Here is a 20,710-nt window from a genome sequence, read left to right as displayed (position 1 = left end):
AGCCGGCCCGGATGATCTCCACCCTAGAGTTCTAAAGAAACTGGCCGAGGTCATTGCAAGTCCCCTGGCACAACTTTATGAGCACTCGTGGTGCTCTGGTGAGGTACCAGAGGACTGGAAGAGGGCCAACGTGGTCCCCATCTTCAAAAAGAGAAGGCTGAGGGGGAGATCTAGTGGCCTGTTACAAACTAGTTAGAGGGGACCAGCTGGCATTGAAGTAGTCCCTGTTTCCCCAAGCACTACCAGGAGTGGCTAGGAATAACGGTCACAAGCAGGCAGAGGGTAAATTCAGAATAGACGTTAGGGCCACATGTGTAGACACAGAGACTTTACTGTGGAGCTAATTAGGCAGCTCCACATTAAATGTCTTTTGTAGGTACACCTACTGTGTATTAAGTGAAGGCACACAGTTCCTCTGGAGCAACTAACCCAAAGTGAGTTTCCACTTCCTAATAGCTTAGAATTTGTTTGTCCATACTGTTACCTGATTGATTTTTGGTTTTTGTTTCTTTGAAGGAAGAGGTGGGAATATTTGATCCTAACTGGTTAAGGGTTGATGATGTTACTCTTAATAAAAATACCCATAATAAAAAATGTCGGATTGTAAAAACAGTGTCCTCATAGGAGGTGGGGGGAAGATGGCCAAATGAACATGTATAAACTAGCTAAGTCATACACTTCACTGGAAAGCAAAACTTGTTGACAAGACATGCAGGACAAAGAACAATGTACAAACAAGCTGCCATGTATGATAGGTGTTATATACTATTGAATACTCAATAGACATCATTTTAACATGAAAAATAAGTGTATTATACCTTTTTTGAGACTCTTAAATCCAACAAGAACTTGGTTCAGTTTGCCAAGGTGTACTGCTTTGATTTTGAAAACATCCACCTGTGGAATGAAAATAATTTAAATGGTAATTTTGTTCTGGTAAGCTTGTATCTGGTTGTAATGATTTAGTAATTTAGCTTTGCATATGTGTGTATTGCTTTGTATGTCAGTGTAATTAAGTTTATGCTACCCATATCATTTAATTTATTTCAAGCTTACTATGAAACAGTATGTGCTATAATTGATATTTCCAGTGTCAACAACTAGAAATAAGTATGTCATTTAAAATTCTGAAATAGTATTATAGGAAATGCTCATTTTTTAGAAAATTTAGTGCTCAGATGAAATTTCCAATTAATTGCTCATTTTTGTTGGCTTTTAGAGGGAAATAAATTGATCAGATCAGTTATAATTGTAATAGAAACTGGCATTATCCAGAGTTCCAAAGGAATTTAGCATATAACTATTACTGATTTGAGCACAATTGATTCCAACAGAAGTTATGTACCAGAATATCTTCATCAATCTGGCACCTATGAAACAGTAAGATAGGAACTACATACCTATATTTTTTCTGTAGAAACTTTATCTATAGTATAAAAGCTCCCCAAGCATATACATCTGAATCATGAAGTTCCTAGGGTGCATCTATACTGCTTGCAAAGCACTAAAGAATGCTGCCAAGAATCATGGCCCTGACTACCTGCTGCTTCTCTCTGCATACCAAACCCAGAAATGAGATGGTGAAGCTGTCCCAGGGGTGTCCCCTGTTGCTGCTCTGAACTTCTTTCAGTACTCTGGAATACTTGACAGCTGTGACAGAGGGCACTCTGAGGGCATCTTCACTGCCTCTGGATTTGGCACAGGCAGAGAGGAAGTCTAGTAGCAAGTATACCCTACAACTGTATTAACCACTTTCACAGCTGCACCACTCTGGTAGCTCACAATCCTATGGTTGGTCCCTGTAAGTGCCCCATTTTATACTTAGCATGCACTTCCACTAGGGAAACACTAGATAAATGTCTGCCTCATGGTGTCTGTATTACAAATACCTACACATCATTAGCTTCCTAATATGCTGTACTAATAATTCATAAGCGAGGTCATGTTGCTTCCCTGAGACTGTTGCTTTTTAAAAGTAGGTAAAATGTTTTTTATATGGTATTTTTAGGTTTGTAAAGTAATTTTAATATTCTTGACTGAAAGAGGCTCTGTAAATATGTAAATTTAAAGACATTTGCAACTTCACTTATATTTTCGTCAGTTGTTTTACCTGCCCTCTAGCAAAAGTGATTGGACCACTTCTTGAACTAAGCCATCTCTTCCCAGAGTCACCTCTTTCGCCTTGAATACAAAGATATGCTTCTCCACTGGCATCTTCTTTCTTTAGGTCTCCAGTATGCACGTAAATGGAGTACTCCACAACTGAAAGGCACAAAGAAAGAAAAAGGTAATATCATGAAAGAAATCCTCAATTTTTCTTCTTGCCCCATAATTAGACTACTAGATTGTATTGCATTGCTTTGTGTGAGAACCACTTGATACATTTTTAAACAAGGAAAAGTCCATTACTCTGTAATACTAGAGAGAGGGCGCCATGTTAGCCTGACATCAGGCAGAAGGCTAGGCCATGTGGCACTTTAGAAACTAACTAGAGTGTGCAGAAAGGCATAGACTTGCATCAGGAACAGCATACTTGATCAGATGCTATGAACGGACTTTCAGAGAGCAGGGGTACTAAACAAAACAGAATAAAGCAATTTATATACAAAGAGCAGGGAAAGGGGAAAGGAGCATTGCTGTGAGAGGTGAAGGTAGAGTGAAGAGATGAAAAGGGATAAAAAAGCAGTTAATCCACTGAGGGACATCAGGGTTATAAAAACTAGTCCAGGTAATGGAACAAGAATCCAGCATCTCTTTGCAAACATACGTAACATAATCTAGTTTGTGAATGCTTTCTTGTTCTGAAATTTTGTGTTCAACTCAGTTTTTATAGTTTTCTTCTTTAAGAAGAGATACTCTGAGGTCAATGGATACTGATTTGACATCAATTCCAGAAAGACACAAAAGCCTGTGGCAGAACATTTCAATCTCAGTGGATATTCTATCACTGACCTCAGAGTAGCTGCTATAGAAAAATATAGTCTGAGTGTTGCAGCCAGGATATCTGAAGAGGCAAGGGTTGTTTTGGTCATATCTTTTATCAGACCAATGGTATAGTGGGGAGAGATGTTAAACAAACTTTCAGGCAAAAAGTGCCCTTCTTTTGTGCCCTAAAATGTGTCTGACATCTCTACCAACTATTCTGTTGGTCCAATAAAAGATATCACCAAAATATTCTTGTTTCCAGTACTATATAATGGCACCTTTAAAGTCTGTAGTAAAAGAAGTTGCCCAATCCCACACATAACTGTATAAATCAACCTTTTGTTGAGTTATTAATTACCATGTATTTGTATTATGGCTTGACTCCAGAAGCTGCTACAGGGTCCATTGGGCTGGACCCTGTACAAACACACACAGAATAAGACAAGATCCCTTCCCTAGGCAGCTTACAATTGAAATAGGCAAGGCAGGCATGCATATTTGTAGGGAGGTGTGGAGGAAGTTATTTATTACTGCTTGGAACCCCTTGAAATGTACTGTCCATATGGACATTCTCATTTGAGGGCATGTTCAGTTCTTCTGACCAGAGATGCTTTTTGCTTTATCAGCACCTGTAAAGTGAGGTTCAGTACCTCCCCTGTCGCTTTCCTCCCCAACACCATAGGATAAAGGGCAATGGGCATTTCTCACTCCTGAAATGGAATAACAAGGACACTACAATGGGTTTTATCCCTGGATGCACTGAGGATAGGAGAACCTGAACTGAATCTTGCTTCACCTTGTAGATCATCCCCAGAATCCAAATCATGGGAGTGTACAAAAAGGTTTCATGAGCATGGTAGGCAAACACGTCTGAAAGAGCCAGCCCCCTCTGGATCTCAGTAAACTGACATTTTCCATTGATGTCATTTGTGGACAGATCTAGCAGTTATCCAAACAGAAAATGTGCTGCCAAACTGAATGTTTTGGATAGATGGTGTTTGCATAACTGATACTCTACAGAATCTCCTGGTAAATAACCACATCAGAAATATAAGAAATATGTTCTTAGTTCTGATAGGAGCTGTACAGGGTCTTCATAAAGTCCCTGTGCACTTTTAAACTTCAATAACTTAGGTTGTAAATATGATAAAAACAATCTGTGAACAGCATTTAAAAGCAAATTTATTAAAGTTTTAGGACAACTAGAGTACACAGTTCTGGACTTCAACATTACCACCATCTATCATGATACAGTGCTCAATCCAATCTTCCAACTCCTTGAAAACTTTTCCCAGTTGCTCTTGAGTTATTGCACTAATTCTATTGGTGATCCCAGCCCTGTGTTCCACCAAAGAACATGGTTTTGACAAGTAAACTACACTTTTAACATGTCCCCATAGAAGTCCAACGGTGACAGGTTAGGTGTACGAGGTGGCCAAGCAATTGGTCCACCTCTCCCTAGCCACTTCTCTGGGAAAATGTCATTCAGAACGTAGTGGCATGGAGCCACTAGAATAAGAATAATAAGAAATTATTCTTATTTTTTAAAGAATAAATTAATTGTTACTTATGAGGCCTAGCATTGGGTACTCTAATTGTCATAAAACTTTCATAAATTTGCTTTTAAATGCTGTTTACAGAACGTTTCTATCATACCTACAACCTAAATTATTGAAGTTTAAAAGCGCACAAGGACTTTATGAAGACCCTGTATCTTCAAGCAGAATTGCATATATGGATATATGTGGTTCTTGAGAACTTCCCGGAGGCAATTCAGGATGTAGCAATTCAGATCCTTTAACTTCCAGAGCGCAAGTCTCAACACTTTAACTTCTGCTGGTTTACAGCAATACAGGATTTACGATACACAGATTAGCTATTCTATTCAGAAAGTGGAAATAATATATCCATTATTGTACTTAAAAAATAATAATCAAGAAGCCACTTTATGTTGCAGTGTTGCACAATGTTATTGGTTCATCAACCAATATAAGCACACCTTGAATGTGTTAAGGGTGATGAACTGACTGATAAGTTCATACTTAGTCATTAGTTATTGTTTAAAAACTGATTTTCTGAGGGGTTGAAGACTCGTCAAAATCCATGGATCTGCAAAAGTCTATTAATCTCAGATTGCCTCAGAGTTTTAGCTCCCATACCTGCCAAATAGTTTTACCTCCCATACAGTGTTATGCTGTAGAAATCCTAGAGATTACACAATTTAGGACCTGCGTGGAAAAGAATACACAGGAACTGTTACAGTGTCTTGTAACTGATAATGTCTTTGTTACGGTTTGTTTCTTGGTGTAAATGCATTGAAAAAGAAACATTTATGAAAAACTTCATCAAAATTTAGCCATACCACACATCCACTTGACAGACTTTCCTATACTCAATTGATGGTTATTTAAGAATGACTGTTAAAAACACACAGAAAAATTAAGCTACCACAAGCTAAAGCTGTCATTTATTTTCATGCGTGGGTGATGGTAAAAGAGGGAAAAAAGTGTTCTGCAAGATATTTATTTTTAAACTTTTCCTATCACTCCTTTCACAAGCTGGAGCTATTCATATTGAGTGGTATAATCAAGAGGACTGAATTCAAATATTGTGACATTTTATACAGCTTTTTCTTTAATACTTCTAAAATATAAAAAAAGATGATATCACTGTAGTAAGGGATTTTAAAGACCAATTTTGCATACCCAACTGCAAAATTAATATCTAAAAGAGTTTAACAAATAATAAGGGCTGTATCTATCTACAAGGATAATAAAGATGTTACATGTTTTAACACATTTCTGTATTTAAAACATCTTTTTTTTTTAAATCTTTTGACTGTGTGACAATAACAGCTGAAGAAGCCTGGGTGTCTGAGAAGAACTTTTATTTTAAGGTGGCATAATTTACTCAAGGACTTCCCCCATAACTTCATTTATTTCAAGCAGTCTGGGCCTTGATCCAGTAAACCACTTGCGAGTCAATGGCATTATTCATGGGCTTGAAGTTCAGAAAGAGGCTTAAGTGATTTTCTAGATTTGAGTCTTAATGTGTGCCATCAGTTTAAAGGTCACTGACCCATAATAATGTAAATCAGCACATGTCCACTGAGGTCAATAGAGCGGCATTGATTTGCACCAGCTGAAAAATCAGGTTCATAATTTAAAGAAAAATAATTTAAAGGAAAAGCCCTGCCCAGGTAGTATTCTGGCAACAAGTTTCATAGATTCATAGATGTTAGGGTCGGAAGGGACCTCAATAGATCATCGAGTCCGACCTCCTGTCTAGGCAGGAAAGAGTGCTGGGTTCAGACGACCCAAGCCAGATGTCTTTCTAACCTCCTCTTGAAGACCCGAGGGTAGGGGAGAGCACCACCTTCCTTGGGAGCTCATTCCAGATTTTGGCCACTCTAACTGTGAAGTTCTTCCTAATGTCCAGTCTAAATTGGATCTCTGCTGGCTTATGGCCATTATTTCTTATAACCCCCAGGGGCGCCTTGGTGAGTAAAACCTCATGACTTCCCTTCTGCACCCCCATGATGAATTTATAGGCAGCCACAAGGTCGCCTCTCAACCTTCTCTTGTGGAAGCTGAAGAGGTCCAGGTACCCTCGTCTCTCCTTGTAGGGCTTAGCTTGCAAGCCCTTAACCACATGAGTGGCCCTTCTCTGGACCCTCTACAGGTTATCCACATCCCTCTTGAAGTGTAGCACCCAAAACTGGACACAGTACTCCAACTGTGGTCTGACCAGTGCCCGATAGAGGGGAAGTATCACCTCCTTGGTTCTGTTTCCATGCATCTGCTGATGCACGATAAATCAGCTTTGCTGATGACTTCGTCACACTGATGAATCATGTTAATCTTGGAGTCCACTAGGACTTCTAGATCCTTTCTGCTTCTGTGCTGCTGAGCAGGTCATTTTCTAGGCAGTAGGTGTGCTGAACATTTTTCCTCCCTAGGTGCAGCACCTTGTATTTCTCCTTGTTAAATTGTATTCTATTGTTTTCTGCCCATTTGTCAAACCTGTCCAGGTCTGCCTGTAGTCGTTCCCTGTCCTCTGGGGTGACCACTTCTCCCCATAGTTTTGTATTATCTGCAAACTGGGACAGAGTACACTTCACTCCCTCGTCCAAGTCACTGATGAAGGCATTGAAGAGTATTGGTTCAAGGACCAAGCCCTGTGGGACCCCACTGCCCACATCCTTCCAGGCTGATACCAACCCATCCACCACCACTCTCTGGATATGACCTGCTAGCCAATTTGCCACCCACCAGACTGTGTAATCATCCAAGTCACAGTCTCTTAATTTGTTCACCAGTATGGGGTGGAATACTATATTGAAGGCCCTCCCGAAGTCTAAGTAAACGATACCTACCCCTACTCCTGCGTCCAGGTGCTTTGTAACCTGGTCATAAAAAGAGACTAGATTAGTCAGGCATGATCTACCTGCTAAGAACCCGTGCTGGTTTCCCCTCAGCATAATTTTTCCTGCTGGGCTCTCACATATGTGAGCCTTAATAATCTTTTCAAAGACTTTACCAAGGTTGGAGGTGAGACTGACTGGCTGGTAGTAGCCTGGATCCTCCTTCCTCCCCTTCTTGAAAACAGGGACCACATTGACCTGTTTCCAGTCCTTTGGGACTGCCAAGTTGTTCTGCCATTGGAAAAAAAGATGACTTGGCAGGCAGGTTTCCATGGTTCAGAGGTACAGTACTATTATGATACACCTAATATCTCATCCTGCTTACCTTGTCACCCCCTGAAGACAGTAAAGCTACTTGTGTAAGCCGAGAAGGGTTTAACCCATGGGTGTTCAAACTGCTGCCTATAGGCCAGATCCAGTCACCAGAGACATGTCATCCATTCAACAGGGCACTCCATAAGTTCAAAGACTTGGCAGCAGGGGAATGACAGGGACAGCATGACCCTGCCCACTAGATTGGAAGGGCAGGGCTGCGCAAGGCCTGATTTGGAAGGGTAAGGATACTATGGGGTACTAGGACTTGATCCCAGAACAAAGGACAGTCCCATCATGTGGGGCTGGCACAAGGCATGGTCTAGGTGTACAGGGGGTGGCCAAGGCTGTGCAGGGCCTAGTCTGGCCTGTGGACTGGGCCCACACTGCTCATCTGGCCCACGGGGCAAAAAGGTTGGGCACCATCAGTTTAGTCCATAGACTCCATTTTAGCTAACAAAGCATAGTCACGTATCTAAATGACATTCATTATCTTAACCACTTATATCCAGAATCAGTAATGTACCTGTGCACGCCTTAACTTTAGTCACAGGAGTAGCTGTATTGAATTCAAAACACTTGCAGTCAAGGCAACTATTCATGTATTTAAAATACATGCATCTAAACTGGTTTTTTGTAATCAGGGCATGTCTACACATGCATTAATGCTATTTGGCTTTACTGTGCAGTAAATTTCATACCTGTGCAGGTGCTTATGCTGGTAGTAAATTTCATAGATTTTATAGCTTTTTAGGGTCAGAAGGGACCTCAGTAGATCACCAAGCCTGACCCCCATTCTCTGAGCAGGAATGACCACTGGGGTCAGATGACCCCAGCCAGGTACTTGTCCTGTCTCCTCTTAAAGACCCCACAGGTAGGGGAAAGCCCCACTTCCTTTGGAAGCCCATTCCAGATTCTGGTAACTTTTTACCATGAAGAAGTTCTTCCTGATGTCCAATCTGAATCTGTTCTCTGTCAGTTGTGGCCATTGTTTCTAGTTTCCTCAATGGGCACCATGGTAAACCAAGTATCTCCTCCTCCTTGCTGCCTGCCCGCTCCTGATGAATTTGTAGATGGCCAAAGATCATCTCTCAGCCTTCTCTTGTAGAGGCTGAAGAGATCCAGGTCCTTCAATCTCTCCTCATAGGGCCTTACCTGCAGGCCCCTAAACACCTGTATAGCCCTCCTCTGGACCCTCTCAAGGTTATCCACATCTTTCTTGAAGTGCAGCACCTAAACCTGGATGCAGTACTCAAGCTGTGGCCTTACCAATGCCACACACAGGGGAAGCATTACCACCTTAGAATTGTTTGTGATGTACCTGCTAATGCATGATAGATTGCGGTTATCTTTACCTATCACTTTATCACATAGTAGACTCAAAGATAAACATGAGTCATCAATGACTTTGAGATCCCTTTTAGCCACTGTGCTACTTAGAGGGTCATCTCACAATCTGTATGTGTGTTGGTGATTCTATCCCCTGAGGTGCAGCACTTTGCACTTATCTTTATTAAACCACATCCTGCTCTGTTCTGACCACTTTTCCATCCTGTCCAAATCTGCCTGAATTTGTTGAATGCCCACCCGTGTGTTTACTTTGCCCCATAATTTGGTGTTGTCCACAAAGTTGGACAGAGAGCTCTCCACACCCTTATCCAAGTCATGCAACCTGCAAGCAGGTAAGATGTGATCCATGGGCCCCAGAACCTGCCCCTGCCAAGGCCATACAGCAGAAAAAGGGATCTTCATGCCACCTGTGCAGCCAGAGCAGGAGGGGATAGGGGTCCATATACTGCCAGTAGGGTGGCATTTGCCACTAGTACAGCCATGCAATGGTGGGGGGAGAGAGGGAATCCTGCAGCATGCTGGCCACACATCAATGCTACCTGCAGCCTGTCGCCATACTAAAGCTGGACAGCTGTGACTTAGACTGTATATAGCAAAGTCTACGGGGCTGAGATTATTTCCCTTTGTGTTTTGTTTATTACACCCACTGACACCATATGGTATATAATACAGCTACATAAAAATGTATCACTGAGATTAACAAAACAGGTAGAATGGTGTTATGACAAAAAGTATCTTTGATTATATATAAACTGAAAAAAATATTTTTTAAGGATTTGGGAGCTTGTTTTTCATGAAGGTGAATGTTTTTATTATCTTCCCAACGGTTAGTAAAGCCTCTCATTCAGTTCATACTTAGGCAGATTTTTCTCAGATGTCAGCAAACCACATAAGCTTTAAAATTCAAAAAGGCTGATATTTAATTTGTGCAAAGGATTACAGTTTAGCTATTAGAAGCCATTTAACAAGCAAATACAGTATTGGCTATCAGTGATTGATTACTTTGGTAATTTATGTCCATACTACAAAGTATTTCTCCAACAGCAGAATCATAGAGCCAGAAGTAAACTGGCAGATCATAGAGCCAGAAGTAAACTGATTTAGAATCTCTGACATATATTTTCAAATGTGATCACAAATTTCTATTGCATTCATCAAGAAACATGGAGGTCAGAAGCAGGAGACCAGCAAAAGGTTAACTGTAACTGACTAGGTTCTTTGCATGAATCTGATATCTTTTATTAGACCAACTTAAATCATAGAATCATAGAATCAGTGAGTCGGAAGGGACCTAGACAGATCATCTAGTCTGACCCCCTGACATGGGCAGGAAGGAGCACTGGGGGTGGGAGGGGTCATAAGACCCCAGCCAGGTGCCTATCCAGTCTCCTCTTGAAGATTTCCAGGGAAGGTGAGAGGACCACCTCTCTGGGAAGCCTATTCCAGGCTCTGGCCACCCTTACCGTGAAGTAGTTCTTCCTAATAGCTAACCTAAACCTATCCTCCCTCAGCTTGTGGCCACTGTTCCTGGTGACTCCAAGGGGGGCCCTAGTGAACAGACTTTCCCCGAGTCCCTGATGGTGGCCCCTGATAATGTTGTAGGCAGCCACAAGAGTCTCCTCTTGTGGAGACTGAAGAGATTCAGGTCCCTCAGTCTCTTCTTATAGGGCTGGCCATAGAGGCCCCCAACCATACAAGTAGCCTCCTCTGGACCCTCTCCAGGTTCTCCACATCCTTCTTGAAGTGCAAAATAGTTGAAAAGCAATTATTAAGCAAGCTTTCAGGTTGAAAAACCCTTCATCAGGCTAAGGAAGTTTCAGCAGTTGGTGTGTGCTCTTCCTGGATGGAATGAAAAGTAAAGAAGCCAGAAGCTGGTCTGGTATGCAGACAAGACAAGTAGTCAGTGAAAATATAGATTGAGGAGTCAATGGGTGAGAGACAGGTGGGAGGGGGGAAGAGAGAGAAGGGGGATAAAAAGTGGAGAGATACCTAGGGAGTCTTATACTTGGTAACAATACAGCTGACCATTTTGAGCTAACCAAAAGGCCTACACAGAGTGCGTATGTCGCAGAGCACTTAGGTGCCCTGCGCCTGAGAACAAGAGAGGCCCCTAGCGGTGAGAAGGGGGAGGCGCAGCTGCCAGTCACCAGGGCAGCACAGGTGCCAGTTTCTGGGGCAACCGGCGAAACCCCCTGACAGGAAGGGACAGGGGTTAGCCCTTCTTAAACCCAGGCAGGAGGCTAGGGTGGAAGTTCCTCCTCTGGAAGCCAAGGAATGAGGAGCTCAGCCAGTGCAGACAGAAGGCCAAAGTTTGGCTGCATGAGTATCCGCGGGTTGCTGCCATGAGCTGGAGTATTTTGCCTGGTAGGGATTCTGACCGGACAGTTTTAGCTTTATGTTATAGCCCGGGGGCTTTGTGTTTTGTGTTTATGGTTTAACCGGAGGACCGGGTGAGGCTATTAGGGGTCAGAGGAGGCCTCATAGGGACTCCCCAGTAGCACAGGGGTTCCTGGTGCTGGAGAAGGCACAGTGTTTTGCGGGGTACATTGGCCTTGCCCTGAGAGAGTGAGAGAGAGGGGGAAGAGGAGCCCCGAGAGTGCAGAGGGGCGTCGAGGAGCCCCAAGAGTGCAGACAAGAGTGCAGAGGGATGGCAAGGAGCCCCGAGAGGGCAGAGGAGCCCCGAGAGGGCAGAGGGGCGGCGAGGAGCCCTGAGAGAGCAGAGGGGCAGCGAGGAGGCCCGAGAGGGCAGAGGAGCCCCGAGAGTGCAGAGAGGCCCCAAGAGTGCAGTGGGGTGGTGAGGAGCCCCGAAGGCAAAAGGAGGGCTGAGGCATAACAGGGCCAGAGTCAGATTATACCACCACGATCCGCGAGGCTTGGGCTGCGGTGTACGGGAGGAAAAGGAACTGCAGATAGCGCCCCCTGTCATCGGGGCACGTATAAATGGGCAGCCTCCTGCTAATTACAGCAATCTATTAATTAAATAAGATCAAGGCATGGCAGGTGAGTAAGCAGGCGGTTGGCCCATTACAGGAGGGTGGAGCCATACCTGGAGTGGCTCCAATAGTGGCACTCCTGTCACAGAGTACAACTCATATACTTTTCAAAACTTATAACTTAAAAACAGTCAAACCTATTTCTCCTCTTTCCTCAACCCCCAAGAAAAAAACTAATATGATTCCTTTCTTATAAAGAAAGGAAAATTATTTACTAACTTAACACTAAATAATGTCCTGGTTACAAATTTATTTTTTGTATAACTTTACTGAAGCCAACTATGTGAGGTTTTTATTTGACCTCAGCTGTTTCATACTGTGTGTGTTACTTGGATATGGTCACTAGGAGGCACCATGCTAAGAAGGAAGAAGAATTTCTAAAACTGGAAGCAGGGGTAAGAATTGACTTTTGGGAAAAGCCAATCCAATTTTGCTTTGCCTTCTTGGCCTATGCTCTGCACAGCATATGTTACCTGTTTTATACTGTTGGCCCTTCCCTCAGATCAAGAAGAAAAAAAGAATAGGCAAGCTGAATTGAAAGCTGAGACCATAGAGAGTAGACAGACCTGAAGCCAACATGCCCTGCTGTGATTGGTGAGATGACAGTAGATGTGAACAGAAAATGTACATCTCCTTGTTCTTTTGGGGAGATAGGTTAGGAAAAAAGACAGCTAAAGAAGGATGTTTATAATTTTTCCACTGCCAAATCCAAATAAAAACTAAAGGTTAGAATGGATGTGATGATACTGATATGGTCAACATTATAACTAGGCAATCACAATCACTTGTCAAAGTGGTTATATATTTTCAGGTTTTTTGACTTTGCTATCAGAAGAGATTTGTATACATCTCTTAATATTCCTGGGGAGAGCAGTGATTTAGTTTATTCAAAAGCATTTACTCTATTTGAGCTTGTGCTACCAAGGGATTTATTAAAGGCATCTCCATGTCTTGCTGTCTCTTTCAGGGCACTAATGAGTGCAATCAAATGTAACTGCAGAGCATCTTTGTCATCAGTAAGCAAGGAAAGCTGGCAATTAAAAAATGTTAGGCAGAACTAGTATTGTAGACAAGAAGCAGAAAACATGGACCAGAAATGACAGTTTCTAGCTCATAAAAATCACGTGAAGCCATATACACAAATAATACAAATGGCATCACCCCTGGTTGTAGGGGCACATGAGGTTATAGGAACTGTTCACATGCTTAAAGTTAGAAATAAGAAATGTTTGCAGGACTGAGGACTTTAGATCTGCTTTGGATCTGGGTTCATGAAGTCTTTGAAAGGTGTAACTTTATGTGAATTTCCTAACAAGGACACATTCATATCAGGGACTGCTTTTGAGGAAACTATTTAAAAATCAGTCTTCTGTGTGTAAAAAATAAATAAATAAATAAATAAAAATAAAAACGCAAAGAAAATATATATTTTTAATTTATTTGCAGCAAACAGAGAAGAATGGTTCTATTTTACATTTTCAGACATCTCTGTGGTTCTTAACTAGTATATTAGTAAATTTGGTTTTGGTATCTTCCATATTCAAGAGTTTGATTTTGTTCTAAACTTTGTTTTAAACTGGGCCTATACACATGATCAAATGTTTAGATTTCTGAAATTATAATAACATTCAACACACTTTTAAATTTTGTTCAGACATGGAGAAAACCACCCAAATTTGGTACCAAAAATTCTCATATTTGATAAATTCCAGAGTTACTCCAGTCTTCTCGCTATCATGGATATGTACCCCTGCTACTTACAGTGTAAAAAGAACTGATCAACTGTTTTTCAGGATTGCTTGATTCTGGTTGGCTTTAAAACTGAAAACTAAAGCTGGTGGTAGAGTCCATGCTTTATTCTTGGAGCACCCAGTTGTGAGCTCTACTTTCAATGTATGCTGATGATACATATGTGCATTTGTTAAATTCTGGTGTTATTTTGACCCTGGCTCATCCTCAGAACAACAATAATTTTTTTGGTGAACAGAAAAGGGATTCACAGAAATACTGACCATCATTTTTTTTCTGGTTAGCCAATAAGCTTTTGACTGTCACTAGTACTTTCAATACACAACCCACCTATCTATATCAATCTTTTTTATTCTACCAAACTGAATAGATGGGAAGTGTTTCCTTAAATGACTATATATGAAGTTTTCAGTAAGCAACAAAGTAAAAATCATCAGGCCATAACTGCAATATCACATATCATCCGTATTTACTCAAATATAAGACAAGAATTTCTTTGCTAGTCAGCCTGGGAAAAAGCTCCTCATCTTACGTTCCGTTACAAAGAAACCTAATTAAATACACTGTCTATCATTAAACTGGTGCTGAAAGCAGCACATGCTCAGTAATGGAAACCAACTATGAAGCTAATTAAATGTAGCCAACACTGAGCATAACTATAAAACATATGGACTATATTAGACAAAAATACTGAATATAATATATGATGGAGTCAGACCAGGTTGTCCTGTGCCTCATCTGCGTATACATTTTTGGAGGATCCCAAGTTTCATTGCAAAAACATCCAGTTTCAATCATGAGTGAGAAGCAAATTACTACATGGATCCTTTGTGGGGGTTATCTGGAGTACACACACATATTGAGAATTGCTGAGCTATGGTATATCATGAGCTTTTTATCTTTTAACTAATATCATAGAAAGAATCATATGAAATTAGGGTTGCACATGACTTCAGAAGGTCCAACCCCCTGTTCAAAGTAGGACCATCCTCAACTCGATCATCGCAGCCAAGGCTTTGTTCACCCAGTTCTTAAAAACTGCCAGAGATGGAGATTCCACAACTTCTGTAAGCAGCCTGTTCCAGTGTTTTACAACCCTCCTAGTGAGAAAGTTTTTCTACCTAATATCTAACCTAAACATCCCTTGCTGGAACTTGAGACCAGAGCTCCTTCTTCTCTCATCTTCCACCACTGAGAACAGTCTAGCTGAATTCATCCTCTTTGTAACCTTCCTTCAAGTAGGTGAAAGCTGCTATTAAATCCCCTCTCAGTCTTCTTTTCTGCAGACTAACTAAGCCCAGTTCCCTCAGCCTCTTCTCATACACCATATGCCCCAGGCCCCTCATTATTTTTACTGCCTTCTGCTGGACTGTCTCCAACTTGTCCACATCGTTTCTGTAGTATGGGGCCCAAAACTGGACACAGAACACCAACTGTGACCTCATATCATAGTTTGTGCTTTATACAAGTAAATACAAAAATGTGGCTTAAAAGTGTTTTTATGAAGTACCTCTGCTAAAACTTGCAGCAATTTCAAAAAATCATACATCAGTTCTGGATGAACTAAGTACTCACAGTAATTTGCTTATGTGTTTACTTCGAAGTCTGTGCTTTCATATTTGCCCCTCACTTCCTTAGTTCAGGGAGAGTAGGGTCTGACAGTAAGGACAGGGGCAAGGGGCTTCAGGGAGAAGCAGTTGAGGAGGGGCAAGGGCAAGGGGCGGGGCATGTGACCCTCCAGATTTATTTTCTTTGCTGTAGCAATGGAAGGAGGACAAATTCAAAGCAAACCTGGAATAATTGTATTTTATGCCTGGAAAATTATAATAAATGTATACATTTTCCATATATAGAATCTAGGGGTGCACTGATAGAGATTTTTGGGGCTGATACTGATAGCCAATTTTTAAGGAGGCATATCAGCTGATACCGATTCAATTTCCAATACCCAGCCTGGCAATGTGGAGACTTGTCTCCAGCTGGTAAGTCTGGTGTGGTGGAAGAGGAGTGGGGAGGAAAGGGGCTGGGGGTTCAGATCAAGGTCCCCATGGTGAGGGAGGAATGGGGCTGGGACTGGGGTGGGGTGGGCATGGGACAGAGCTGAGGCTCATCCAGGGGGCACAGTGAGGGTGGAGGTGACCCCTGCTGCTGCGCACCACTCATCCAGGAGCCACTGGTCTGGCACTCACCTGCTTGCCCAGTGGCTCCCGCTGCTCATCCAAGAAGGCATGGATGGGGGAGGTGACCCTGGATCTGTGTGGGATGGGCTGGGGCTGCACCAAGCTCTTCTTGGTGGGGTGGGGCTGCCCTGGGAAGGGCGTGGGGGCTGCAGCTACAAATTCACTGTAGCCCCTTCCCAGCACAGGCCCGCTCCACTGGGAAGAGCTTGGCACAGCCCCAGACCCAGCCCACCCCACGCAGGTCCATACACCGCCCCCCATGCCCTCCTGGACCAGCGATGGGAGCAGCAGTGGGAGCTGCCAGATGAGCAGGTGAGTGTCAGACAAGCTGCTGGACTAGCAGCTCCTAGATGAGCAAAATAGCAGCTCCCACCAGTGGTGGTAGCTGTCCCCTGCCACTGGGCAGCGTTTGCCCCAGCCCCATACCATCTTTTACTGCTGGGGCCTTGATCTGAACCCCCACCCCACCCCTTCTCTCCCCTCTCCCCTTCCACCACACCAGACTTAACGACTGCAAGCAGCTCTCCATGCTGCCAGGCTCTGCTCTTCACTGGCTGTGCTGTGGTAGCGCACACGCATGGGCCATTTATTGGCCAAATTAAAGGCCTGATATGGCCAATTTCTGATATAGTAAATTTCTTTATATCAGTGCCGATCTGATATCAGATCAATGTATTTGCGCACTTCTAATAGAATCTAATGATTGGGGAACCATCTTGTAGTCATAGTTATCTCATATTTAAGTAAATATGGTAAATAATTTACTTGTGGTTTTACTGTTTGTGGAAAAACTGTATTTGTACAAGTTGATAGTTTTTTTGCTGGAATAATAGTTGCTGTACTATACACTTCTCATCACCATCAATAAAACACTACAGCAAATAACCATTTATATTAACCAGAACAGATTTTTTAAAACCATTTACTGGCTTCTATTGAGTTGTTGGCTGCCTATACACATACTGGTTCACGTTCTAACTACAATGTGTCAGAGCAGAAGTCTGCTCCATGTTCTAATCAGAAAGCATCAGCATGGCCTCATTATCATGTATATAAGCCCCTGCAGGTTTAAAAATGGCCACTAAGGCTTTTTATCTAAACCTTGTTGAATGAGGCTTAGATAAAGTATCCTGTGGCCATTTTTAAATCTGCAAGGGCTTAATGTACATGGCAGTTTACATGTGGTAGTGAGGTGTTTTAATTAGAATAGCTTTCCAGGACTTGCTCTGTGAAAGGTCTTCCCTGGGCTGGTTAGAAGTTGGCCCGCTCACCTGTTTCTGGGCTAACCACCTGCCTCTTCACCTGCCATGCCTTGGTGATGCATAATTATGGTGTTAATTATGTGGGAGGCTGACCATTTCCTGCCCCAATGCGACTCTGAACCTCCCCTACACTGCAGCCCATGCCTCACAGATGGCATCTAGGTTCTTAAAATCTCTGGCCCCACACTGGGCCCCATAACCCTTCACTCTGGACCCAGTCTGGATCCCTCCTAATTAGGTGGCCTACTTCACCTTCTGGCCTACCTAGCTCCCTGCACTCTTCCCCATCTTGGGTGTGGCCCCCAGGTACCTTTGGCCACACAGGCCTTGGCCTCACCTCCAAGGCCAGTTGGAACCCTAGGCCCTCAGTTCTGAGTGTCCCTCATGGTGGGCCCCTGACCCTTTGGACCCTTCTGGTCCTGGCTCCAGCACTGACCACTCAAAGGTGTCTCAAGTCAGGCTTCTGAGCAAGTAGCCCACACTCTTTTACATGATTCTGCCTTCTTGGGCCCTACTACAGGGTTACCCACCCAGTTGTAGGGGCTGGGGCTATTAAGGTGCCCTGATCCACCTTTCATTGGGGTGGTAACTGGCCTCACATTTCCTGGGCGCTGTCCCACCACGAACAGCCCCACCAGGCCATCCATCTCCAGCGGGGTGCAGTTTTAGCTCATGCCCAGGACCAGGAGCCTGCTCCATCCCCATAGCCCCAGCCCATAAACCTCCAAGCTGTTTCTGAACCTCAGGTTTGCTGGCTGATGTCTCTCTCACAGCTGCCAGCAGCAAACTGCTGCTTCACCCTATATATATCCTGGGTCTCAAAATGGCCACTGTACTCAAGCAGCTGGCCTGCTCCAGCCACTGTACTCAAGCAGCTGGCCTGCTCCAGCCCTTGAAGTGGCAGGCACCAACAGTGTTCTGCCACACACTCTAATTAAAACACACTGCCTGACCCCAAAGCATGTGTATAGGCAGTCTTTGTGATTTTACCATTCATAATCAACTGAATAAGTTATTTGATCATATATAATGTTTCTTTTTTAATAGAAAGATTATTGTAATACTGGATAGTACATAACACCTCTAACAGCTATTTTGTGTCTGCACGGGTTCTGAGTTTATGCAGTTGTTTCCTCCATGACCTGTTATATTCTTCAGATCAATAAACCTACAATATTAATAATGCAACTCACTGTTGTCGACTGACAAAATATGAAAGAAACTAAAATCTTCAATGAATGAGGTATGTTTGATTCAGGATCAATGGTTGTAAAGTTTGCTAGAGGATTGACTTAACTGAGCTGATTTCCATTCTAGAGGAAAAAATATTACCATCAAAGGTTACCTCCCCGCCTCCCTGCAGTCTCAAAAGGTTGGAGCAGATGCCCAGGCAAGCATCCTGCTTTTGCTACCCCTAAACATCTACAGCTACATCTTTGAGATTACATTCTTAAGACATTCTTGGAAACCTGCATATAACATATACTGCAGTTAACATAAGATGAACTCATATATTCAATGTGCCTGCATCTCAGTGAAAAAAAAAATGGCTTAGATTACCAGGCAAAGGATCTTGATCTGCATAGAGAGCTGGCAGTTCTACGCAAGTGTCTTCATTAGGCTTGAACCAGTAGTCAAAAGCTAACCACATCTCCTGGTCAGTGCCTGTGTGCTTCATATGCAGTAAGTCTAAGTGCCACGGTTGATTTAACTTGGTTTGTGGAACAGCTACTCGAACCTTGTAGACTGAGCCAATGCCTGCTAGTTCATCCTATGTGAGGAAAAGAGAAGTCAAATACATCATTATTCTAGCAGTCCCAGGTCTAATTTGTTGCCAGATGCACATAAGAAATAAAGATCATGGCAGTTTTATAATTGTTACCTTTTCTCTTGTACACAATACAAAATTGATTTGTTAACTGAATGAGCTAAAAGGCTCTCTAGAGGATTGATTAACAGAGAATTGGTGACTTTTTCATGAGGGTCACTGGGGAAAATTGTATACAGAACAAAATTAGACCCAGCAATACCTAGTGATGCTGTGCACTACTTGCAAACATGTTATTGATCAGAAACACACCAAACGGTTCATCTCAAACCTGATAACAGAAAAATCATTTAGATTTTCATTGTATGGAAGTCCAAATTAGTAAACCCTTAACTGCATAAAAAAAGTTTCCTCCATTGTACAACCCAAACAAATGTTGCTGGTAATTGCAAATGTTAGGTAAAATAACTCATTTTTAAGGAGAATGCAGAGAGAAGGCAATGTATTAATACACTCAGACTTTTGTCACAGTTTGAAACAGATTGTCCTTTGGTGAGTTCCCCTTGCATTCATGTTGGAGCAGATCACTTCTGTTTCTATTGGTGATTGCATAGCTCCCCAGTTACACATAACATTATGCAGCTAAGTAATATAGGGAAGAGGTCATAATTTTTTAACTGTATTTAAGGAATTATTTTTCCTTCAGGGCTAGACAGGGAACATTTCATTTCTTTTTTAAATATCTGCTTTTCATCTATTTCCTTTACATTCTCTCTCTGCCTCCCTTCTTGCACAATCAGCCCAGCTAGGTGTGTTTCCCAAACATGTTTCCTGACTACTTTGTGCTATCTACTACTGCTTTGTATCTGTATTTATGTAGCAGAAGGCCCTAGGGAAGACAGCCAAACTTGCCCCTCCTTTTTTCCATCTTCTTTATATAGGTGTCACAGCTCTTCTGTTGCTGGTAGCAGCACTTGGGAGAAAGGGGACAGCCAAGAAGAGTATCATATTACTCACTGCAAATAGCCACTTACCACAATTTAAGAGCCACTGATTTACTTACTATGCTACCCAAATTAGTTCCCTCCTCGACATAAAGGGCAGCTCCTCCAATGTGGGGCTAGGTGCAACCTTTGTATTTAGAATATATTGTTGACCTTTGGCCAAGGAACTGATCGCATTTTGGGGTCAAGCTGGATTGTTTTTGCTAGTGAATAATAGTTGAATATTTCTTCACTGCAATCATGTTTGTTCACAAAGGATGTACACAAACCGTGTTACTTCAGCACGGCAGGAACAACCACAGGAGGTAACTTTTTGTTCATAAATTCAAGTCTGCTTTCTAACCAACCTGTGCCCTGAAATAGTTCTGCTTTTCCTGGATTCCTGCCAGACTCATTGTCACTAGTTCTTCTCAAGTTTTCTAGTCCTGAATGCATTTTACATGTGCAGCTCCACTAATCAATGTTCTAATCCAGTGATTTTCAGCCAGTGTCACAGGGTGCCAGTGTTAGCACTGTTAAGTATGCAAACACCTACACATGATTCACAAGATAAAACCAAAGATTTCAAACAGGAAGCCACAGTATCAAAAACCATTCTGACCTGTTGTGGTCTTCCTGAGTTCTCTGCAAGATAAGAACTCGGTGGGCGGGGGGTGCAGTTTAATCTTTCTATAGTCAAAAAATGAATGAAAGCTAAGAACTGCTATTTTCTGAGGGTGTCTTGAGTCTAAAAAGGCTGGGGAT

At 42.5% G+C, this 20,710-nt stretch overlaps 1 protein-coding gene across 1 annotated transcript in view; it reads right to left on the bottom strand.

Moving 5' to 3' along the window:
- The window catches only part of RP1 (RP1, axonemal microtubule associated), a 328,710-nt gene that overhangs the window by 84,687 nt on the left and 223,313 nt on the right, over window positions 1–20,710 (bottom strand). Inside the window, exons 37-39 of the mRNA XM_019542502.1 lie at window positions 18,755–18,965; window positions 2,111–2,262; window positions 819–897 (exon numbers count right to left, since the gene is read on the bottom strand). Of these exons, the coding sequence (XP_019398047.1) occupies window positions 819–897; window positions 2,111–2,262; window positions 18,755–18,965 (442 nt within the window). The remainder of the gene's footprint in view (window positions 1–818; window positions 898–2,110; window positions 2,263–18,754; window positions 18,966–20,710) is intronic.

Source organism: Crocodylus porosus, unplaced genomic scaffold, assembly GCF_001723895.1.
Source record: "Crocodylus porosus isolate Cpor-Errol unplaced genomic scaffold, CroPor_comp1, whole genome shotgun sequence".
Taxonomy (NCBI): domain Eukaryota; kingdom Metazoa; phylum Chordata; order Crocodylia; family Crocodylidae; genus Crocodylus; species Crocodylus porosus.
This window is presented reverse-complemented; position numbering and strand designations above follow the sequence as displayed.